The 21,648-nt window shown below is 41.1% G+C and overlaps 1 protein-coding gene across 1 annotated transcript in view; it reads right to left on the reverse strand.

Annotated features, from left to right (window-relative positions):
- The window catches only part of CPO (carboxypeptidase O), a 108,766-nt gene extending 104,683 nt beyond the window's left edge, over positions 1–4,083 (reverse strand). Inside the window, exons 1-2 of the mRNA XM_007935937.1 lie at positions 4,061–4,083; positions 3,536–3,607 (exon numbers count right to left, since the gene is read on the reverse strand). Of these exons, the coding sequence (XP_007934128.1) occupies positions 3,536–3,607; positions 4,061–4,083 (95 nt within the window). The remainder of the gene's footprint in view (positions 1–3,535; positions 3,608–4,060) is intronic.
- Positions 4,084–21,648: the final 17,565 nt, after the last annotated feature.

Below are 21,648 nucleotides of genomic sequence, written 5' to 3' on the forward strand. Positions count from 1 at the left end.
ACCTATTTTGGTTATGTTGTAAGAAGGAACCATTCCCTGGAGAATGATGTCATGCTTGGTAGGGTAGAGGGTCAACGAAAGAGCGGGAGGCCTTCAACGAGATGGATTGACACGGTGGCTGCAATGATGGGCTCAAGTATAGCAGGGATTGTGGGGCTGGAGCGGGATCAGGCAATGTTTCGTTCTGCTGTGCATGGGGTCGCTATGAGTCGGAAACGACTCGACGGCACTTAACAACAACAACAACAAATGGCTAATGATTGTAAGCATTTCTTCATATGTTTGTTGGCCATCTGAATCCTGAATATGCTCTTTGGTGAAGTGTCTATTCATGTCTTCTGCCCATTTTTGAATTAGATTATTTGCCTTTTTGTTGTTGAGGTGCTGGAGTTTTCTATAAATTTTAGAGATAAGTCCCTTGTCAGATATGTTATTGCCAAATATTTTTTCCCAATGTGTAGGTTCTCTTTTGACTCTTCTGGAGAAGCCTTTGGAAGCACATAAAAGTTTAATTTTTAGAAGGTCCCATTCATCTAGTTTATCATCTGCTGTTTATGCATTTTGGATTATGCTTGATAGTCTATTTATGCCATATATTAGGGCCCCTAAATTTGCCCCTAGCTTTTTCCTTGAGGAACTTTATAGCTTTAGGTTTCACATTTAAGTCTTTGATCCATCTGGAGTTAGTTTTTGTGTATGGTGTGAAGTCCAGATATTGTTTCATTTTTCTGCAAATGGATGTCCAGTTTTGTCAGTACCATCTCTTCCTCATTTATTGGATTTCAGGCCTTTGGCAAAGATTAGCTGACCATAGGTCAATGAATTTATTTCTGGGTTCTCAATTCTATTCCATTGGTCTATGGTGTCTGTCATTGTACCAATACCAGGAAGTTTTGATTACTGTGGCTGTATACCACTCCTTGGAAGGAAAGTTAGGCAATCTACTTCTGTAATGATACTGCCTTGGAAACCCAAGGAGGGGTCACTATTAGTCAGATCTGACTCGATGGCAAACAACAACAACAACAACAACATACTAGGTTTTGAGATCCAGGAGTGTGAGACCTCCTACTTTATTCTTTTTCTTCAATAGTGCTTTGCTTATCTGAGGTCTCTTTCCTTTCCATGTAAAGTTAGTGATTGGTTTTTCCATATCCCTAAAGAATGTTGATGGGATCTGGACTGGGATTGCATTGAATGTACAGATTTCTTTGGGTAAAACTGACATTTTCATAATGTTCAATCTTCCTATCCGCAAGCAGGATATGCTTTTCTATTTATGTAGATCCCTTATGGTTTCTTGAAGTAATATTTTATAGTTTTCTTTGTACAGGTCTTTTGTGTCCCTGGTAAGATTTATTCCCAAGTATTTTATTTTATTTGGTAGCTATTGTAAATTGAAATTGATGTCCTTATTTCTTTTTCAGCAGTCTCTTTGTTGGTGTAGAGGAATCCAACTGATTTTTGGGTGTTGATCTTGTATCCTGCCACTATGCTAAATCTCTCAATTAGTTCCAATAGATTTTTTACTGAGTCTCTTGGGTTTTCTAGGTATAGGATCATATCATCAGCAAATAGGGATAATTTGGCTTCTTCCTTACCAATTTGGATGCCTTTGATTTCCCTTTCTTGCTTTATTGCCTTGGCTAGGACTTCCAATACAATGTTGAATAGAAGTGGTGATAGAAGTCATACTTGTCTGGTTCCTGTTCTCAAAGGGAATGGTTTCAGTCTCTCTCCATTGAGAATAATGTTGGCTGTTGGTTTTGCATAGATGCCCTTTATAATATTGAGGAATGTCCCATCTATTCCTATTTTGCTGAGAGTTTTGATCAGGAATGGGTATTGGATTTTATCAAATGCCTTTTCTACATCAATTGATATGATCATGTAGTTCTTTTTCTTTGCTTAATTTATGTAGTATATGACATTGATTGTTTTTCTAATGTTGAACTATCCTTGCATATCTGATATGAACCCCACTTGGTGATAATGAATTATTTTCTTGGTATGTTGTTGGAATCTATTGGCAAGGATTTTGTTGAAGATTTTTGCATCTATATTCATGAGGGATATTGGTCTGTAGTTTTCCTTCTGAGTGATGTCTTTACCTGGTTTTGGTATCGAGATTATGTTTACTTCATAAAATGAATTTGGGAGGATTCCATCCTGTTGTATGTTTTGGAATAGTGTGAGTAGGATTGGTGTCAGTTCTTCTCTGAATGTTTGGTCACCAGTTATTTTAAAGAGGGAATTTATTATTAAGAATTGTTAATTACATATAAAGAATCATTAACTGAAAAGAGAATAAGAGAAGTTTAAGATGACATAGTAACAACTGCAGGAAGCCATTCAAAGAAAAGAACAAAGGGTTGGAAATATTAAAAATTAGATGTTTTGGCCAACAAACACATGAAGAAATGTTCAAGATCATTAGCTATTAAAGAGATGCAAATCAAAACAACAATGAGATATCATTTCATCCCAGTAATAATATAAAATTCAAGAAGGCAGAAAATAACAAATGTTGGCAAGAATGTGGAGAGATTGCAACTCTCATATACTGTTGGTGGGACTGCTAAATGGCATGGCCACTGTGGAAAATGGTATGGCATTTCCTTAAAAAGTTGGAAATAGAAATACCATTTGATCCAGCAATTCCTCTACTAGGAATATACCCTAAAAATGTGGGATCCAGGACACAAATAGACATCTGCACACCCATGTTCATCACAGCACAATTCATTATAGCAAAGAGATGGAAACAACCTAGGTGCGCATCAACAGATGAATGGAGAACCAAATTATGGTACATTCACATAATGGAATACTATGCAACATTAAAGACCAATGAAGAATCTGCGAATCAGCTCATAACAGGGATGAACTTGGAGGACATTATACTGAGTGAAGGAGCTCTGGTAGCGTAGTGCTAAGGCACTTGACTGCTAACCAGAAGGCTGGCGGTTCAAACCCACCAGCCACTCCCCTGAAGGTTGGGCAATCTACTTCCATAGTGATACTGCCTTGGCAACCCAAGGAGGAGTTGCTATGAGTCGGGGCCAACTCAACGGCACATAACAACAACAACAACATAGTGAGTGAAATAAGTCAATCATAGAAGAACCAAACCAAAACCGAACCCATTGCTGTCAAGTCGTATCCAATTCCTGGTGACCCCCTCCTTGGGTTGCCGAGGCAGTATCACTACAGAAGTAGATTGCCCAACCTTCATATATATACATATACTCACTTAGACACTTAGAGGAAGAGCTCTCTGAGGAGATGGGGGTGTTATTATCTGAGCTCAGCTGGGACCTAGGCCTCTGAAGAGGTGGCTCTAGACAACTGACGCTGGTGTATCTGAGGGGGAGCAGTGAGGCTGGTTTTTTGTGCTGGAAACACTGCAAACTGGATTCAACTGTTGCTACTGAAATGAATTGTCACTGCTGAGGTGACACAGGAAAATGGAGCAGAAAAGAAGGAAGTAAAAGTCTTATTCTTTCTGCTCTAGCCTTGCAGTCCCCTCTGGCACCCTCGATTGGCAAAGTCAAACATGGACTCAGCAGGCACAGCAGAAATATGATCTGCATACTCCCAGTCATATCTGAAAGGAACAGATGCAAGGGTAGGTGTAAAGTTAAAAGAATAGCCAACCTGCTTCAATTCCTCAAGCCTGTTTTGAGAAAAGGAAGTCTTCAGTTAGAATGGCCTGTAACTTCTGAAGTTCAAGTCAACATCAGTGTCCAAAAACATAACCCAAAACATCAACTATGAGTACAATTGGTTTTATAAGAGTTAGCTACTACTTGTGCAAGAGACAATTACTAACCGGATCAGTTTTCTCTGAGATAGTAAATTTTATCTGCCCCATGCTGGAGGGACAAAGAGAAGAAGGTGGGGATCACCCACTGGAAACTAACATATTGGCAGGCTTACTTGGTGGGAAATGGACCCACAGAAGATCTGGCCACTGCCAGAGACATCACCTGAGGCTCAGAAGGAAGGGGAAAATACCCTTGTTTCTCCTTTGCTTTTACCTTCAATCTCCTGCCAGTACCTTCCATTGGCTAAAGCAGCCATAACCAGTTAATACAGAAGCCTGGGAAAGAGATTGCACATCATATGGCACTGAACAAGGGAAGGGCAGGGATGGAGCTAACGATATTCTCTAATAAACATTATTAAATCCTACTTTATTTGACCACTGAAATTTCTTGACCATCTGAAGCCAGTCTTACAGTGTTCCCTTCTTCAAGAAGTGCTCATGGCCTTAGAATGCTTCCATATATTCATTAATTATTCCTGCTTATCGTCACCGTGGTGGCTGCCCAACAGCAGGTAGAAGCCAACAATTTCACAGTGATTCCACTTTAAGCTAGAATTCTGCTTCCAAGGCCATCACTGTTGGGCTGCAGTGTCTCTGGAGCTAGAACCCTGCCACCCAAATGCTGGTGGAGTAAGAAGTTAGTGGCCTCCTGATGCCAGCAGAGCCGGTGAAGTGCCACCTTGCTTTAAAGACTGCATTACTTTTGTTTTTAACTCAATTTTTAGTAGGCCCCACAGCTAGGCTGGGTGAGTGCCAAAACGTTAAAGCACGGTGATAAAAGTTCATCCATTACCACATTTTTATTTTCTCCCATGGTATACACCTTATGCTAAGGGTTTTTTGTTGTTGTTGTTATGTGCCGTGGAGTCAGACCTGACTCATAGCGACTCCTCCTTGGGTTTCCGAGGCAGCATCACTACGGAAGTAGATTGCCCAACCTTCCTTCTGAGGAGTGGCTGGTGGGTTTGAACTGCCAGCCTTCTGGTTAGCAGTCAAGTGCATTAGGCACTACGCTACCAGAACTTCTTTGCTAAGGGTGGCTGGGTCCAAATGAACTCTCCTAACAGCCTCCAAACCAGTAAGAATACTATAACTCTCCTTTAATATTTAAGGTCTTTACACTGCCTCACATTTTCTTCAGTTATGTGAGTCTCCTTGGGGTCCCTAATGACCTTTTCTATATATTCTCAGAATGCTCAATGTATCAGAAATATTTGTATATGAGTAAACCTCACAAATTTAAACCTTGGGTATGGTTTGCATATTTTCCCAAGAGTCTTTACAGACTCTTTCTACAGCAGCAGAAGTGACGGATAGTGGAGGAGGTATGACCACATATACTAGCCAAAGCATCTGGGTCCCATCTCCCACCCCAACTAATTACACTGCTCAGCTCCCATGTGTGCTGAAGGGAATCTTAGAGAAAAATAATTCAATGGTTTCATTTAAATTTGAGAAAACTGGAGTAAAATAAAACGGCTTGCCCAAGGCACATGGTTGGCTAGGGAGATGTGAAGAGGCACTTAAATAAGTCACATAGACACAAACTAAGGGATTATCAGTGGCCAGTGGAAGGAGAGGAATGGAAAGTTGGAAAAGAGAAAAATAAGACCAGAGAGAAAGTAGTTTAAAGAATAAAACAAAGTGTGTTTAAAGAAAAATCTTTACGCCTCTGTCTCTGTATCTCCCTCCTTCCCTCCCTATGTATCTATCTACCTACTTATCTCTAGTTATCTTCAGGCTATGATCAAAGGGCTCTGTTCTCTTGAAGAGCCACTCCGTGTCTTCTTTAATTCCTCTCTTTTTGCGTTGTAGAATTATTCAACTCACCTCCTCTCTAAACTAAATAAAAATCTCTCAACATACACTGAGACAATAATATTAACTTAGAGCTCACTGTGGTTAGTAGAGCAGAACACCAAATCACAGAGACAGGCAGGCCTCTTGTGAGATCAAGACTAGAATTATCATGTTGGCTCCTCTACTGTGTAGAGAAGTGACTGACCTCAGGCAAGTTGTTTTGTCTTGCATGTCTCTTTCCCATCTATATAATGTGGCTAACTCCATAAGCCCTCATCCCTTCCACAGAAATGTTGCTACACTCACCATGGGTATGAAATAGCTAATGCTTCAGTTTCTTAGGCGTTATGAGAGAATACCCAAAGAAAAGAGGACGTGAGTGGTGAGAATCTGGATGATGACTGTTTTCTTTATTGTATACATGCTAGATTTTAATAATCAGAAAATAAAGAGAAACAGTCTGGTCTTACAGAATTTGAGGTGATGAGCATTCTCCTTCCAAGGTCAATACTTAATAGATTAACCCAAACCAAGCCCATTCCCATTGAGTTGATTCCAATTTATAGACCCTGTGCAGAGCAGAGCTGGCCCATAGGGTTTCCGAGGCCATAACCTTTATGGAAGCAAACTGTCACATCTTTCTTTCGAGGAGCAACCGGTAGGTTCAAACTACTGACCGTTTGGTTAGCAGCTGGGTACTTAACACTAGGGCTCCCTAATGAATAGATACAGAGATTAAAAAAAATATCTGGTAAATGCTAGTAAAGAAATATTGAAGCATATAGCTAGAACTTGAGGAAATCATGCTTCCTAATATACTCCCACATACCCATCCCCAAAAGTCTTTCAGACCTGCAAAGCAGACACTCACCCTACTAGGTGCATGGTAGTGGCCTGTCTCATTCTCCTTGAGTGAAGAAGGTCCTATTAACAAAGAGAATATGTCACAAGGACATCCAAACTATCACATAGTAAGTCCACACAACAGCAAACCATTGGATTCCTATATTAGTTTTCTAGGGCTACCATAACAAAACTTACTGCCATGGAGTCAATTCCAACTCACAGCACCCCTAGAGGACAGAGTAACTATCCCATAAGATTTCTAAGCCATAAATCTTTATGGAATCAGACTTTCTGCCACGGAAGGACTGGTGAATTCAAACCACAGACCTTTTGGTTAGCAGCCAAATGCCTTAGCCACTGTGCTACCAGAGCTCAAGCTCAAGCATAACAAGGATTTTGAGGGTGGCTCGGGACCAGGCAGTGTTTGTTCTGTTGTATGTAGGGTCACTGTGAATTGGAGCCGACTGGATGGCACCTAACAACGGTAACCATAACAAAGGACCACACCACAAACTGGGGGTAAGAACAGGAATTTAGTATCTCACACTTCTGGAGCCTAGGAGTCTGAATTCAGGACACCAGTTGCAATGATTACTTCTGATGGCTCTGAGGGCGAATCTGTTCAGCACTTCTCTCCAGGTTCTGCCGATGCCTGCAAGGCTCAGCGTTCCAGTCTCTCACTCCATCTTCACGTGACCGTGCTCCCTGTGTGTGTATCTCAGTTCCTCTTCTTTCATAAACTTGCCTCACCTTGGATTAAGACCTACCCTGCTCCAGTATGAATTCATGTTATTTAATTAAATCTGCAAGGACCTTATTTCCAAACAAGGTCACATTTACAAGTACTAGGGATTAACTCTCAACTCTCACTGCCCTTGAGTTGGATCCGACTCATAGCGACCCCTCCTTGGGTTTCTGAGGCAGTATCTCTATGGAAGTAGACTGCCAACCTTCCTTCTGAGGAGTGGCTGGGGGGGTTGAACCGCCAGCCTTGTGGTTAACAGTCAAGTGCCTTAGACACTATGCCACCAGAGCTCCCACTGGGGATTAGGACTTCAGCATATCTTTTGGGGGGACACAAAAACCCTGATCATCACCATCGAGCTAAACAGGCAAATACATTCCTCCCTTTGTGGAGTTGTTGTTGTTGTTATTTGCCGTGGAGAGGGGCCCAGAAAAAGACCTCCTTCAAAGGTAGAAGTGAACCTATCCCCCAGGATCAGCTTGCAGCCAAACAGACAGGCCTAGAAAGTGAACAATAACACTCATGAGGAAGGAACTCCTAAGAACAATCAACCACAGGAGACCAAAGGGCAGTATTTGTCCCTAAGCAAAGCTCATAAGGCAGGAAAAGGCAGGAAAGAAGGACGAATGGATGTGGGGAAATCCAGGGAGGAAGCAGGAAGAGCACTGCTACATTGAGGATATTGTAACCAATGTCACAAAACAAAATGTGCATAACTTGTTGAATGGAAAACTAATTTGCTTTGCAAACTTTCACCCAAACTACAATTAAAAAAAAAAAAAAGCAAAGCTTCTTCCTCTTACCTCAGACAGGCTGGAAATTTCTATTCATTTGTCCAGGAAGAATATGGAGTAAGGAAGAGACTGCTTTCCCCACAAGTCTCCACCCTCCAAGAAAGTCCTCCTAGTGACTCTGGCAAGATGAACGACATGGCCGTTAGCAGGTGGTGGGCTGCTTCCAGCTTTGCTCATTGCAGCTGCCTGAGTGCAGCACCAAGTGGAAGGCAGACAACAGTGGCGTGCAGGCAGTGGAAATGGAGGGTGGCTGCCTGAGGCTATGTTCACCAAGACAGGAGAAGTTGGAAGTGTAAAAGTCAAGAGGCAAAAAAAAAAAAAAAAAAAACCCTGAGATGTCTAGGGATTAACTACGTGGTTAACTGGGATCTGGGATTTGGAAATAAAGTGGATCTTTTATTCTTTTGATAGATAAGAGGGCTGAATCTTCACAATATCCAGGAGGAAGCAGCTGCATATATTGGCAACCATTTACAGGAAAAGAGTGAATATGTGGACTATTACTGCAAAAATATAAAGGAGGAATTTGATTAGACAGCCAAGAAAAGAGTAAGGCGTGGAGAACAGCAGATTTAGGAGGTTTCCATATGATGTGGCATCCCAGGGTGGTGCCAACAGTTAACTTGCATAGCTGGTTACCCAAGGGTTGGGAGTTTAAGTCCACCCTGAGGCTGAGGTGCCTCAGAAGAAAGACCTGGCAATCTATTTCCAAAAATCAGCTTTTTTTTTTTTTTTCCAACTTTTTAATTGTGATTTGGGTGAAGGTTTATAAAGCAAATGAGTTTTCAATTCAACTGTTTATACTCACTTTGTTTCTTGTCACAGATTGCAATCTCCACAATGCAGCATCACTCATCCCATTTCCTCTCTGTGTTTTCCATTTCCATTCCTCCTTCTTTCCTAACCCTTTGCCTTCTAAACTTTGTCCTTGGGCAAATGCTGCTCCTTTGATAGCAAATGGTTGATTATTCTAAGGAGTGTGTACCTCTCTAGTGTTACTGCTCACCTTAAGATCTGTCTACAGTTGGCTAAAAATTGAGCCACAGGGGTGAGTTCATTGAAAACAATGTGGAGTACAGGTCTACTCTTGACAGTCATGGGATTGCTTTGAGTTAGGGTTGACTCAGTGACAACTTATTTTTCCCCATATGATACAGAGTCTCAAAGACAGTGGATAAGGAAATCAACAGTCAGGGAGCAAGGAGAGCATACAGAAGCAAAGGGCTTGGAACACTGAGCACCAAATTGCAGAAGAAATTTCCTGAGAAACATTTAAAAAGTAATCATAGAAACAGGCTAAAGATTCAGAGAGGGCAGTTTGTCTTGAGATGGAAAGAATCACAAGGAGATGCCGCCTACTATATCAAACTCTTAATGGACCGAGAAATCTGCTGTGCTAATAGCTCTGAACCAATTGCTTTGCATGAGATTGTGGGCTAGTCCAAATGACTTTGTCAAACTTCAATTTCCCATTTTTAACATAGAACAAGTAATAAGTTCAAGGTGTGTAGAGCACTAAAGCTATCAGGTTGACTCATTGGACAGAAGCCAAGTGAGTTTATATACTCAAGAGTCTTCTCGTATGATTCTGAAAAGCTTGACCAGTCACTTCTGTAGCACATCTTTTCCCCTCTTTGCCCTTCTCACCTTCAGGATGCATTTTAGCTTCCTCCCATAGCTCATTCCTGGAGAATGCTGCGTCACCACTTCTGTTCTCCCTTATCTGGCGTATCCACCAGCAGATCCGACATGACCATGCTGAATTAATTGTTGGTATAAATTTCAAAGTTTCTGTGACTTTAGATGACTCTGTATCCAAGTCTTAAATTGACCACTTATCTTACTTGGATAAAAGATATGTCACTCATAGATAATCAAGTGATAGATTTTGCTGAAAGCAACCCTAAAAGCTATCACTGTGATCTGAAATTAAAATAAAATTAAATCAAATCCCAATTATAAAAAGAGCAATCTTAAAGATGTTTGACATTGAACTATCAATGAGTGAGGGGCCATTTAGTTAAGCCTTATGTATCTGAATTTCTAAATGATGCCATTTGGAACAGACCTTCAGCTAGTCTGCTGGGTGGAGGTGTAAGGAAAGTTGGACTTCATGCCTGTTGGAAGGAATGGAAGGAAATTAAAATTCAATAAGAGTCTCCTAAGTGTCATAAATTTTGCCAGCTTATTTTGTATACTTTATCTCATTGTGACCTTGGTATCACTACCTTCGTTTTAAAGACATACAAACTGAGAATCAAAGAGTTTAAGTCAGTAATTCAAGTTCATACAACTATTAAGTGCCAGATCCAGAATTCATGCACCAGTTTGTTTTACTCTAAATTCATATCCACTACATTTTTAAAGAGTTAGTCCTTAAGAGTCACTCTGATATGTTTTTCCCTCTCTTTGGGTCACAGCCCTAGATCTCATCCCATTGGATCTCTAAGAGAGAAGTCAAAACCAGTTGAAAAAAGAGATCCCCTCTATGAACATGGAAGAGCTCAATTAGGTACAAGGACCAATATGTCTAAGACAATAGGTATATTCTAGGGGAGAGCAGAGAATTGAAAAATAAAATACATGTGAGAAAGATGTGGCAGTCTGCTTCCGTAAAGATCACAGCCTTGGGAACCCTGTGGGGCAGTTCTTCTCTGTCCTATAGTGTCACGATGATTTGGAATTGAATTGACAGCAGTGGGCTCATAGGGCTCAGCTCCTATTGGGTTGTGATATTGAATATAGTCCAGGGTCTGCTTCTCATTTTGGGTTTGTCTAGACACTCTTTTGATTCTGTTCATTAGATTCAATGAAGCAAAAGATACTAAAGTTCTTTAGCCAAACCCAAAAAATCCAAACCCACTGCCATCGAGTAGATTCCAACTCATAGCAACTCCTATTGGGTTTCCAAGGCAGTAAATCTTTACAGAAGGAGATTGCCCCATCTACCTTCCATGGAGTGGCTGGTGAGTTTGAACCACCAACCTTCTGGTTAGCAGTCAAATGCCTTAGACACTGCAGCACCAGAGCTCCTTAGCTCTTTAGCAAAACACTGAAAATCAAAATAACACATATTAGCCCATGTTCTCATTTTCCCATGGGGCCTGGAAAAGATGACCTGGCAATTCACAAATTCTAGAAGTAATCAAACACCTGTGTATGCATTGGGATGTTTGCCATTATATCTGCTCATTCATCCAGTGCAACATACCACATGAGTCATTCTGTTGCATACTCAGAGATGAAACCCCGCCCCCAATGGGAACTTAAATTTAGTTGACTTAAGAGTTGTTTTTCAGGGAACAGAGAACATCAAAGGCAACTTGAGTTCTTCATTCCCAGAAAAAAAGAACCTTTCCTAGTGGTGAGTCCTGTGGCTCTAATTTCCCCTTATGGGGGAAAGCTGCAAGTCTAATATGCAATCCCAGCTCAGGATTTCCTGCCTTTAGGAAAGACTTTTGTCCACAGCTACAGCTGGGAAGAAAGATGGAGCTGAAATGAATGAACATTGTATTTTTCTGGGTTGTTTTCTAGTTAAAGAAATGGGTCTTGAAGTATTTTGCACCAGGGGTGTTAGATTTACAAGCTTTTCCCACTCTCACAGTTGCAAATCCTTTACCAAAATGCAGACATGTAAATAACTGGAATAACTAGAGTCGAACTCAGAGCCTCTAGGGAAGGAATTCATAAACGCTGTGCAAAGTGGTTTATATATGTCATGTTATTATTTCTTAAAATGGGTTAGGCAGGTGTTTATCCACACTTTTTTATACACCAAAATGATTATGCATTCTTGAGTCCTGTAGATAGGAAATGGTTACAGGCCGTCTCTAAAGGAGAAAATGAATGCACTGGAGTAAGCAGCATGTTGGAGCTGGAAGGGGCCTCCGATCTGCGCACTCTGCTACCTCTCTGGTGCTGAGGCCACGCGAGCTGAAGCGAGTTGCCTCGGGTCACATCCTGGATACATTAATTGATGAGCTCGGCCTGAAACCCTGTCTGCTCTCAAAACAGGGTGCTTTTTATAAAACCCCAGGGGAAGCAAAGTTAATTCAGGGAAACAAGAGTCAGAGTGTAATGCAATGCCTGGGAATGCTTATACAAAGTCAATAATGCCATGATAGTTTTTAAAATTAGTTATTAAAAACTGTTATATCAACAACACAATTGACTTTAGAAAAATTAAAGATAAGAAAATGAATGAAAAATCAAACACAAAAGCAATCATCTTACCACCCGGAGAAGGTCACTGATTGAACCTTGGTGTCCACACCTCGGGATGTTTCTATGATTAAGCAGGCTTCCAAATTGATTCTCTTATCCACATGGGACCACACTACAAACACTGCTTCATAACCAGCTTTGGTCTCTTAGCAGTGTCTTTCAAACATCTTTCCATGTGGATATATCTGTATCTATGTTATTTGTGGGGTGAGGGGTGGGCAGTGGGGTGCGGTGGAAGAATTCTCACCTTCCGTGCTGGAAACCTGGGTTCAATTCTGGCCGGTGGACCTCCTGTGCCGCTCTAACCACGCATCAGTAGGGGCTTGTGTGTTGCCGCGCTGCTGAACGAGTTTCAGTGGAGCTTCCAGACTAAGATGGAGTAGGAAGAAAAGCCGTGTGATCCGCTTCTGAAAATCAGCCGGCGAAACCCCTATGGAGCACCACGGTCCAATCTGCAATCTTTCACTGGGATGGTGTAGGGACAGGAGCATTGTGCTCCATTGTGAATGGGCCCACCATGAGTTGGGAGCCAACTGGACAGCAGCCAACAACAACATGGTTCTTTTTTTTTTCCCCCTGCTTGGGGTGCAAATTTACAAAGCAGATTTGTTTCACATTCAACAGTTCATGCACCTTTGATTTCACAACCCCGGTTACCCTCCCCAACCATAAAAAACTCTCCTGCCCTCTCTTCTCTGTGACCCCCCCTCCCTGTGCCCTTCTTATCTCTGCATCCTGTCTGCCCAGCTTTCCCTCCATGTGAATGCTGCCCCTCCGGTGTCTCAGGGCTGCTTGCTCTAAGGGCTGCTTCTCCCTGGAGAAGGTGGGTGCATCACCCTGGGGTAGATGTTCTGCATGTAGGTCTTTCTACTATTGGGCTGAGAGCCAATCCATGGAAATGAGTCCATTTCTAGGCCTGAAGTGTAACTGGGGACCACAGTCTCGGGACTTCCAGTTACTTATCTGATCTGACCAGTAATTCTGGTCGTTTTTATGTTTTTGAATTTTGTTCCACACTTTTCCTCCCACTCTATCCAAGATCTCCAATTTTGATCCCTTTCCGAGCAGTTGGCATTGGTAGCCAGGCACCATGTAGTTCTTCTGGTCTCAGGGTCATGAAGGCTGAAGTCTTCGTGGTCCATCTTATCTTTGGACTAATTGTTTCCAGATGACTTTGATTTTCTTCACTCTTCTTTGTTCCAGACAAGAGCAGACCAATAGTTGCATGTTCCATGGCTGTTTGAAAGCTTTTAGGACCCCAGTCACGATTTACCAAAGTAGGGTGCAAAACAAGATTTTTATATACTCTGAATAACATGTTACTTTTAATGACCGACCAACAGTCCATGGCATAAATGTTCCATAATTTATTAAACAGGTACCCTAATGGGAGACTTCTACTTTGTTTTCTGTTTTCACTACCACAACTTATAGTGACACTCATTGGGTTTCCAAGGTTATAAATCTTTACGGAAGTACATTGCCTCATCCTCCTGCAGAGCAATTGGTGAGTTTGAACCACTGACCTTCTTGTTAGCAGCCAAATGCCTTACCCACTACACTACCACAGCTCCTTCTTCACTACTATAGGCAACAGAAACGTGATGTGATAGCTGAAAGCACAAGCTCAATTGGTTGTGTAGTTGTGTTTCCTCAGAGATTCTGCCACATGAACAAGTCAATTAACCTCTTCCTTACCCAGTGATCCTGCCTCTCCTGCACAGACGGTTTTGTGTCTTTAGGGAGAGATGAAGACAAAGCACTACCTGGCATGTAGAAAGAGTTCAACATCCATTAGTTCTTTTTAGTTACTGTTAGTTAATTTTTGCTATTGTTTTCATCATTATTAATAACATCTCTTCCATGCAAATCCTTAGAGCTAAATTTTATGCACCTTCACTTTTATTTCCTTAGAATAAGATCTTAAAAATTGTGTTATTTTGTTGTTGTTATGTGCCTTCGAATCAGGCCCTGACTCATAGCGACCCCTTCTTGGGTTTCCGAGGTGGTGTCACTATGGAAGTAGATTGCCCAACGTTCTTTCCAAGAAGTGGATGGTGGGTTTGAACCGCCAGCCCTCTGGTTAGCAGTCAAGTGCCTTAGGCTCTAATGTTCATGGATTTTCAGTCATTGCCAAGTTCATCCTCTTAAAAGACTGCCAAGTTATTTTCCCATCACACGAAAGAAGAGTGTTCTTTACCCCAGATATTCTCCACAACAAGCATTTTGATTCCTTTTTTCTTAACTTGCCAAACTGAGTAGATAAATAGATATGTCCTTCTTGTTTTAATTGTATTTATTTGAGTGTTGGAGAAGGTAAACAGTTTTCATGCATGTTTTGACCACTTATATTTGTTCTCTCTCTCTCTCTCTCCTTTTTTTTTTTTTTGTGTGTGTGTGTGTGAGCTATCTCAGCAACAAATTGATGTCCCTGAAATTGGGCCTGAAGTCCATTTAATACCAATTTTATCCTTTTTAGTAAAGAAAAAGAGTTAGCTAGACTATAAGCACCATAAGGACCAGGATGCTGACTATTTTCCTCTTTGTTATCACTCTCCATAAAGCCTGGTTGTGATCCATACCCAGTAAACACTGGCTGAGTGACTGATTGAATAAATTACTGAAGAATGAGTGGGACATGGGGGACCATAAGAATGGCTACCTAGAGCAGCCTCAGAGCCACTGCCACAGCATAGGCCCCCAGGTCTGCCCACAGTCATCTTCTCTTCACTGATCTAAAGAAAGATGCCTAGACCTTGGCCACACCTCTGTTGCTATCAGCAGCAGCTCCTTCCCAACAAGAAGGAAACATGTCACCAAGCATGTAGGCAACTCAGATTCTCAGAAAAAGGGTTAGAGGAGGACAACCTCAGTAAGGAGTAAATGCTCATTGGATTAATGTTATTACCTTTGATTTCAATCAATAAACCAGCAAGTATATATTGTGGACCTATACCAAGCAAAGAGGTCCCTAGGCGCACTTCACTGCTAACCTGAAACCCAAAGTGGTGTCACTATGAGTCAGAATCAACTCGATGGCAGTGAGTTTTTGTTTGTTTGTTTTTAGTTTTGTTTTTTAATGTTATCTCCAAAGAAAGGCCTGGCAATCTTCTTCCATTAAGATTACAATAAGAAAAACTCTATGGAGCAGCTCTACTCTGTAACACATAGAATAGACTCAGTGGCAACTAACCACAGGCAAAGGAAATAAGCTGCGGTGGAAACAAATACATGCGGAACATGGAGGGAGGGCCAGTACATGATGCTGTCTCTCTCCTCAAGGACAGAAGTCCTTTCAGTCCTCTCAAATGTTACAGGAGCCACACAGGTAAATAATTATGGTAATGTAGCCAGATGAGGGAGCATGACCTGGTTCCAAAGGGGATGGTTACTCCACAGCTCTGGCCAATTGCTGCCATACAAGAATGTGGGCCTAGGGTTGCCAGAATCCTGAATGGTATGTGAAATGCCCCATGGAATATTGGTCTAGTGTTTTTAAATACTAGTTAGTGTCAGTGTAGTGTCCATGTTTGTGCCCTTTCCAAAGAAAGATTATTCAACAGAATATGGAAATTATCAAACAATTACATTAATATCACACGCAAATAAAATTTTCCTGAAGATAATTTAAAAATGGTTCTAGCAGTATATTGACAGGGAACTGCCAGAAATTCAAGCCAGATTCAGAAGAGAATGTGGAAGGAGGAACATCATTGCTGATGTCAGATGAATTTTGGCTGAAAACAAAGCATACCAGAAAGATGTTTACCTGTGTTTTATTGACTATGCAAAGGCATTCAACTGTGTGGATCATAATAAATTATGGATGACATTACAAAGAAATTCTAGAACACTTAATTGTGCTTATGAGGAACCAAGAGGCTATTGTTTGAATAGAACAAGCAGATACTGCATGGTTTAAAATCAGGAAAGGTATACATTAGGATTGTATCCTTCCACCATACTTATTCAATCTGTATGCTGAGCAAATAATCTGAGATGCTGGACTATGAAGAAAAACATGGCATCAGGACTGAAGGAAGAAACATTAACAATCTGCGATACGCAGATAACAAAACCTTGCTTGCTGAAAGTGAAGAAGACTTGAAGCACTTACTGATGAAGATAAAAGACTATAGTATTCAAGATGAATTACACCTCAATATAAAGGAAACAAAAATTCTCACAACTGGACCAATAAGCAACATCATAATAAACGGAGAAAAATTGAAGTTGGCAGGGATTTTATTTTACTTGGATCCATAGTCAATGCCCATAGAAGCAGCAGTCAAAAAATCAAATGACATATTGCACTGGACAAATCTGCTGCAAAAGTTTAAAATGTTGAAAATCAAAGATTTCACTTTGAAGACTAAGGTATTTCTGACCCAAGCCATGATATTTTCAATAACATATGAAAACTGGATAATGAATAAGACTGGAGAATTGGTGTATTTGAATTGTGGTGTCGGTGAAGAATATTGAAAATGTCATGGGCTGCCAGAAGAAGAAGCAAATGTATCTTGGAAGAAGTACAGCTGGATGCTCCTTGGAAGCGAGAATGGCCAGACTTCGTCTTACCTACATTGGTCATGATGTCAGAAGGGACCATTTGTCAGAGAACAAGGGAAAGACCCTCAACAAGATGGATTGACACAGTGGCTGCAACGATGGGCCCAAGCATTGCAAAGATTGTGAGGATGGTGCAGGACCAGGCAGTGTTTTGTTCTGTTGTACATGGGGTCACTATGTACAACGACATACAAGTCATAGTGACTTGATGGCACCTAACAACAGGTGTCAGATTACTCAATAAACAAGGTAAGCATGGGCTTACTTACTAACCTGCAGTGAACATAAAAGATTCTTCTTCTAGGTATGGCTGGTGTCTGTCTCTCTCAAACCCACAGCATCTTCCTGCAGAATCAAAGCCTCTTTTCAAATTTACAATCCTTGACAGGGATGGAATACCCAGTGAGCAAGGTAAGCACGAGCTACTTGTGCTTACTTACTAATCTGTAGTGAACTATTTCAAATGGATTTCACAGAAACCATATGAAATTGTTCACTACAGATTAGTGAGTAAGCATTAAAAAGAAAAAAGTCTATGCTTACCTCATTTATTTGGTAATTCACTCCCGACTGTGTGGATCAAATAAAAGGTTAGATCTGGTTCATATGAATAGTTTGTGACTTCTGGCCAGGAACGTGAAAACTCATAGAAAATAAAGCAGCTACGGTGCTAAATGAGGGGTGCAGGTGGAGAAGGGCAGTGGACTTAGGAGGAACAGGGATTGTGGGGCGAGACAGTTGTAGAGGTAAGGCATGAATATCATTGTCTAGGGCAATGTCCAGATATGCTGAACCAACCATCAAAAGTCTGAATGAATGCCTCAATCTTTTAAAACCCATGACCAACAAAGATTTGGTGATAGGGCATAGAAAGAGTTAGGACAGAGAGCATTAAGCCAAGTGGACATATTGCTGTTGTCGTTAGTTGCTGTGGAGTAGATTCTGGCTCATGGAGAGGCCTCATATGTTCAGAGTAGTACTGTGCTCCATAGGGTTTTCAAGGTGGTGACCTTTTGGAAGCAGATTGCCAAGTCTGTTTTCTGAGGAGCCTCTGAGTGGGTCGAACCACCAACCTTTCAGCTGGTATTTAAGTGCTTAACCATTTGCACTGCCCAGGAACTCCAAAGGGGATAGATAGTCTGTTGTAGATACTGGGACCCTGTGAATCCAGCAAGATATGGGAAAACTACAGTTTGGGAAAAACAGCAGGCCAAACTCTCAGCATGACAGAGTCCTCTCCAACCTCTAAGGTGTTACGCATGCATCTCTTGCCCATATTTCCCCTGGAAGTTATTCAGGATATCAGCAAATGTGGACACCCATAGCTAGGTATGGTGTGGCAGCTCCAAATAGCTTTCTCCGAGTCAGAAGATTCACAAACCTGACATTGCAAAATTTGTATTGACAGACTCCTCCAATGCTACCATTTTCCAAGCTGTTGCCCATTCCCTTTCTCTTTAAGAGCAAACTCATGTATGATGCTCTATTTTTCCATTTGAAAATGCTCCAGTGGAACACTTGCATGGTTACCATGGCAACTATCAGGTAGCATCATCTTGTGCCTGAAGCTGAAACTGCCTGCAAGAAAGCCAATACAGTAGTATATTGTTTCTTCCTGGACTAATCTTTTAAACTGTAGCCTACAGTGTTCCCATAATATACTCGATCAGAAGCTCTAGTGCTTTATTGAATTTAATGTGCCATGGCTCTCTTTGACCAAGCAATCCATTCAGTAATGGGCCTTTATTTTGGATTTTCTCCTTTGCAATGAAAAGTGTAGGGCCTACTGGGGTGCACATTCTCTGATTTCTAAGACTCTAAAAAAGAAAATGGATTTGCACACACATACAGATTCTGTCTTTTTAATCTCACACTAGTTGAAGAATTAATCATCTTATTTTGACTGGACCCAGGTAGGCTGTTTGCCAAACATCTGATTTCTAGATACTCTATATATCACCAGAGGAAAGCTTATACATTACTGTGGTTGGGGAATACTGTAAGGAAGCAAGAAGTGAAAGCCAGCAGGGTCAGCCAAACAATGACTATCCATTCCAAGGCACCTCCCCACCTACCTCCTAATAGAGTATTGGTGCCTCCCCAGTTCCATGGTTGGGGAGCGGAGGGTAAGGTAAGCAGAGAAGGGGGGTGCATTTACTGCAGAAGGGGGCAACACAGAGGGATACCATATATGAAAGCGCTTTTGGGGGTCAATAAAATGAGAGGCTCAATTGTTTCAGAAAGGTTCAGAGTAGATGATAGAGAGAGCAGGTAATTTTAATAAGAGTTACGCACGTGTGTTTGCATATTTAAATGTTTGAGAAAAAAATGGGTAAATAATGGAATCCCTTTGTAGGCTCTGCTTCTTTGAGTGTGGAACCACTCAAGACAGGACTAAACTCCATGGGTCACAGCTTGATAGGCATTATAATTTTTTTAAACAGAAAGTTTAACTTTTTCTAATAACTTAGTTGATTGTCATATCAAACTATTGACTAACTATAAAATATTTAATATTAGGCTTTTCATTCAATGGATGTTAGCTGGGTACCTCTTCTGTTTTGATTTTTCAAAATTAGACCTTAGATGCACATTCTGAATAAATTTTGATTTATAAACTGATTCAGGATATACTTCCAGCATTGGTCCAAGCATGGCCCTCTTTGATATATATATATATATTTAATCTATATATTTACTTACTTGTCAAATACTCAATGATTATTCATTATTAACTCATCACCCTCTATTCAAGGTTCTAGATGTTTTGGGAGGTACAAAGAAAAATGAAACATGATCATTGCTTTCAAGAAACTTATAATTTATCATGGTAGTAAGGTTTGCTTATGAGCAGCTAGAATGACAGGAACTACATAATATATAATACTTACTGAATGCCTTTTCTACAATAAGCTTCATTGAGAAATAAGTGCATTACCTCTTTTAATTCTGAAATAATACTACCAAGTAAGTACTATTATGACCTCCATTTTACAAATAAAGTAATAAAGGGTCAGTATGTTAGAAAAGTCTCCCCAAACCCCATGGCTAATTAGTGACATTCAAGAGATTGAAGTTAATTTTTTCTTGGGCCAGGTTAAGACTCTTTGGAGCCCTAAGGACTGAAAACATCATGGTTCACCCTATTCTTCACCTATATACACATTCCATATAGAATTACACACACATGCACATGCATACACATCGAACTCCAAAGTGTAGAACACTTGTGTATATTGAAATTAAGATAGCTTCTTTCCAGATTTTCTAATAGAAAAGTTCTGCACAGTTCTTTTGAAGCTTCACTTTTCTCTTCCCTCGGGCCCTCTACTGATACTCTAAACCATACTTTGCCTGCCTAATAAGTAAACTGCTCTGTCTGTGTGACACACAATGCGTAAAACACCTTCAGGAAAAAAAGGAATAGACCAGTTTTGCTGAAGCATAGCTGTTTGCATCAGAGAGTTGGGGAAGAGGAAAAGAGACCTTTGGTTTTCTGTGAAGAACAGGAAAAGACGAATCTAAGAGGTCTGAACTTGATCCTGTAATTGGATGTTGGCTCAGGTAACTAAGTAAAACTTATTAGACTAGTAACTCAGAAGTCACTGGTGACCTTTGAATGGATAGTGTTCAAGATAAGGATAATTGCAGGGGCCAATGGACAGTGTGGGAGTGCAAGCAGATGGAACCAGCTCCTCTTTGGACGTGTCTGGCAATGAAAGAAAGGAGACAGGCAGAATGATAGCTGGGGGTGGTCAGGGGGAATGTGAGCTGGCAGCAGCTCAAGTAAAGCGCTTCCTCTGTGGGAGAGCCTCATGTGGATTTGAAGCAGAAGAAGGCTGGGAGGAAACGAATGGTTTCTTACAGCCTTAGGGTAAAAGCAGAGGCAATTCCTAGACTGGAAATCAGATAGATCAAACTCAGCTCAGTAATTTTCATAATGTTCCAGGAGGCACTAGAATGTGTGAAAGACCTTCAAGGAAGTCTTATGTCTAATTTTAGAGATATTTAACGCCTTGATAATGTCAGTTCTTTAATATTTGTATAAGTCGATACTTTCATTCAAAATATATTTTACTAATATTTAAGGAGCTCTGGTAGCATAGTGGCTAAAGCACTTGACTGCTAACCAGAAGGCTGGCAGTTCAAACCCACCAGCCACTCCTCGGAAGGAAGGCTGGGCAATCCTACTTCCGTAGTGATACTGCCTCGGAAACCCAAGGAGGGGTCGCTATGAGTCGGGGCCGACTCGACGGCACATAACAACAACAACAACAACAACAATATTTAAGGTACCTGAGAATAGAGATTCTGTGTTCCTTTCTCATCCTGGCCAACTCTGCCTCCTATGGTGCCCAGCACAGAGGCCATGTTTAATAGATGTGAACTGAAGGAATGAACAGTGTCTAATAGCATGACCCATCATCTATATGAGTTCCATGTCCTTGGGAGAGTTACCTAGGTCTGTTGCCTCATTTTTAAATTGTAGATAAGAATACCCAACTCTGGCAGTGAGAGTTGAGAGGACTGTTATGAGGATGAACTAAGATAATGGATGTTAAGCACAGTAGCTGACACACAAAACACCAGGGACTATCAAGCTATCAAGTCCTTATTTTGAGATGCAGAGCAGCTGAATGGTCAGGCACACTTGGCTTCTAATCCACTTCAGCAGCCTGCTGTCTGCATATTGTTGTTGTTGTTAAGTGCCGTCGAGTCGTTTCCGACTCATAGCGACCCCATGCACACCAGAATGAAACACTGCCCTATCCCACGCCAGCCCCACAATCCCTGCTATACTTGAGCCCATCATCGCAGCCACCGTATCAATCCATCTC

This window comes from Orycteropus afer, unplaced genomic scaffold (assembly GCF_000298275.1).
Source record: "Orycteropus afer afer isolate SDZICR_OR568_19922 unplaced genomic scaffold, OryAfe1.0 scaffold00002, whole genome shotgun sequence".
Lineage (NCBI taxonomy): Eukaryota > Metazoa > Chordata > Mammalia > Tubulidentata > Orycteropodidae > Orycteropus > Orycteropus afer.